The sequence below is a fragment of the Hemiscyllium ocellatum genome, unplaced genomic scaffold (assembly GCF_020745735.1).
Source record: "Hemiscyllium ocellatum isolate sHemOce1 unplaced genomic scaffold, sHemOce1.pat.X.cur. scaffold_3741_pat_ctg1, whole genome shotgun sequence".
Lineage (NCBI taxonomy): Eukaryota > Metazoa > Chordata > Chondrichthyes > Orectolobiformes > Hemiscylliidae > Hemiscyllium > Hemiscyllium ocellatum.
In genome coordinates, this window is record NW_026868600.1 from 30,770 (window position 1) to 33,903 (window position 3,134).

At 62.2% G+C, this 3,134-nt stretch overlaps 1 protein-coding gene across 1 annotated transcript; it reads left to right on the forward strand.

Moving 5' to 3' along the window:
* Nucleotides 1-525: 525 nt before the first annotated feature.
* On the forward strand, nucleotides 526-2,925 carry LOC132813507 (sodium/potassium-transporting ATPase subunit alpha-3-like; the record flags this gene model as incomplete). Its single annotated transcript, XM_060823167.1, has 3 exons — nucleotides 526-585; nucleotides 1,640-1,843; nucleotides 2,812-2,925. Coding segments are annotated over 3 exons (378 nt in total), but the record flags the coding sequence as incomplete, so codon positions are not given.
* Between the last annotated feature and the right edge of the window lie 209 nt (nucleotides 2,926-3,134).

Here is a 3,134-nt window from a genome sequence, read left to right on the forward strand (position 1 = left end):
CCAGGGAGGGGGGTAATAAACGCTGGGCCCAGCCTGCGATAGCCTGAATGACTGACATTAGGATGCGGCACATGTCCATCAGGCAGGTTTGGGAGATTCACTCTCAGTGGTTCTCAGGAATGTCCCAAATCCAAACTCTGACCCTTTCCACAATCAGTTGGGATTGTGTTGGCTTTGGAAGCTCTCCCGCTGGGGCTGGGGCTGGGGCTGGGGGCTGGGGCTGGGGCTTAGGACTGGGGCAGGGGAACGGGGCTAGGCCTGGGCCTGGGGCTGGGTCTGGGGCTCCCACAGGGCAGCCAGTCTGGGTCGAATCTGTGAGCCAGAGTCAGTCCGCACTGCCTAATTCCTGGGAAAGCTTTGGGAATGTGGTGGGAACCGCTCGGAGCTGGGAATGCCTGCTGCCTGGGGAAGGGTTTGAGGATCAGAGTGGGCGGGTGTCTGAGTGGTACAGATCTCCGGGGAGAGGGATCACGGATGGGGCTTGTTAACCCTCTCTCTCTCTCCCCCCCCCCCCACCCCCGTCAGACTGAACACAAGATGTCTGTGGAGGAGGTCTGCCGGAAACACAACGCAGACTGTGTGCAGGTCAGTGGGGAACGCGGGGATCACCTTGTCTCTGACCTCCCTCCATCTCTCTGTCTGGATCGACTAGACCAGCTCCTCCACACCCCATCCACCCATCACTGCCCCATTCCCCCCATCCACCCACCCACCCCTCTCTCCTTGCCCCATTCCCCCCATCCACCCACCCACCCCCCTCCATCACTGCCCCATTCCCCCCAACCCACCATCGCTCCCTCTCCTCCCTGACATCCACCAAACTGACCAATTAATATCCAAATCCCTTCTTTCTCCTCCTCTCTCTGAATGACTGACCCTCTCCGTCCCTTTGTCTTTCGCTCCCTTTCTCCCTCACCCCTGTCCCTCCCCAACCAACCCCCTCCCTCCTTCACGCCCCCCACCCCATCCTTCACCTTCTCCCCCCACTCCCTCCCCCTCTCTTTCCTCTCCCTCCCCCTCCCTCTCTTTCCCTTCCCCCCCTCTCCCTCTCCCCTCCCTTCCCCCTCCCTCCCTCCCTCCCTCTCCCTCCCTTCCCCCTCCCTCCCTCTCCCTCCCTTCCCCCTCTCTCCCTCTCCCTCCCTTCCCCCTCCCTTCCCCCTCCCTCCCTCCCTCCCTCTCCCTCCCTCCCTCTCCCTCCCTTCCCCCTCCCTCCCTCCCCCCTCCCTCCCCCCTCCCTCCCTCTCCCCTCCTCCCTCTCCCTCCCCCCTCCCTCCCTCTCCCTCCCTTCCCCCTCCCTCCCTCCCTCTCCCTCCATCTCCCCCTCCCTCCCTCCCTCCCTCTCCCTCCCTCTCCCTCTCTCTCCCTCCCCCCCCCTCCCTCCCTCCCTCTCCCCCCCCCTCCCTCTCCCCCCCTCTCTCCCTCTCCCTCCCTTCCTCTCCCTCTCCCACCTCATTCCTCGCACCCATCACTCCCTCTGTCCGCCCCCTCTCCCACCCCATCTCATCCCTCCTTCTCTCCCCCTCCCTCTGCCTCCCCCTCCCTCCCACCCCCCCACCCCTTCTCCTGTCTCTCCCTCCCGTTCCCAATGTGCTGTGCCTGACCCTGACCATGTTGACCTTTGCCCCCCCCCGTGTGTTAGGGTCTCACACACGCCAAGGCAGCGGAGTTCCTAGCCCGCGATGGGCCGAATGCCCTGACGCCCCCTCCCACCACCCCGGAGTGGATCAAGTTCTGTCGCCAGCTCTTTGGTGGGTTCTCCATCCTCCTGTGGATCGGGGCCATCCTGTGTTTCCTGGCGTACGGCATCCAGGCAGCTACCGAGGATTCACCGGCCGGTGACAATGTGAGGGGGGAGAGGGGAGGTGGAGGGGAGAGGGCTGAGGGGGGGAGGGGAGGGGATGGGAGAGGGCTGAGAGGGGGAGGGAGAGGGCTGAAAGGGGGGAGGGGAGGGGATGGGAAGGGGGAGAAGGGAGGGGAGGGGATGGGAGAGGGGAGGTGGGGAGGAGGGAGAGAGAGGGAGGGGGAGGGGGAGGCGCAGACCTCAAGCAGAACATGAACCAGCTCTCGCCTCACATTGACCCCCATTGAAGGGTCAAAGGTCATTATGGAGGGTCCACAGAGGCAGCTCCTTCCTCTCGTCCCTGGGGTCAAAGACAAAGGGCTGCAGATCCCACAGACTCCACCTCATCGGGGGGTGGGGGTATGTCCTCACCCAATCAGGAGGGCTGTCCCTCTCTTCCCCACACACCCCCCTCCCCCCATCATTGAGGAGTCAAGTCAGGCCTCACACACTGACCCAGCTGTGGCTCAGCCTGGGATAGGCTCAAGGGGCTGAATGGCCTCATCCTCTCCCTGTGGAAGGACAGAGTCCACTCTGTCCAACTCCAACAAATGGGGGTGTCCTAGGTTGGTCCAATAGGGCCATCAAATAGGGGTGTACTGGAATGGTCTAACTCTGAGGCCAATGGGGGTGTACTGGAATGGTCTAACTCTGAGGCCAATGGGGGTGTACTGGGATAGTCTAACTCTGAAGCCAATGGGGGTGTACTGGAATGGTCTAACTCTGAAGCCAATGGGGGTGTACTGGGATAGTCTAACTCTGAAGCCAATGGGGGTGTACTGGAATGGTCTAACTCTGAAGCCAATGGGGATGTACTGGAATGGTTTAACTCTGAAGCCAATGGGGGTGTACTGGAATGGTCTAACTCCGAAGCCAGTGGGGGTGTACTGGAATGGTCTAACTCCGAGGCCAATGGGGGTGTACTGGAATGGTCTAACTCTGAGGCCAATGGGGGTGTGTTTCCTTTCCAGTTGTACCTGGGAATTGTGCTGTCCGCTGTGGTCATCATCACCGGCTGTTTCTCGTATTATCAAGAGGCTAAAAGTTCAAAGATCATGGAGTCCTTCAAAAACATGGTTCCTCAGGTAAACTCAGAAGGGTTCTCATTCGGTTTGGACTGGGGCGAGGCTGGGGGTCACGGGGCGAGGTGGAGGGTCACGGGGCGAGGCTGGGAGTCACGGGGCGAGGCGGGGGGGTCAGGGGACAAGGCGGAGGGTCACGGGGCGAGGCTGGGAGTCACGGGGCGAGGCTGGGGGTCACGGGGCGAGGCGGGGGGGTCACGGGGCGAGGCGGG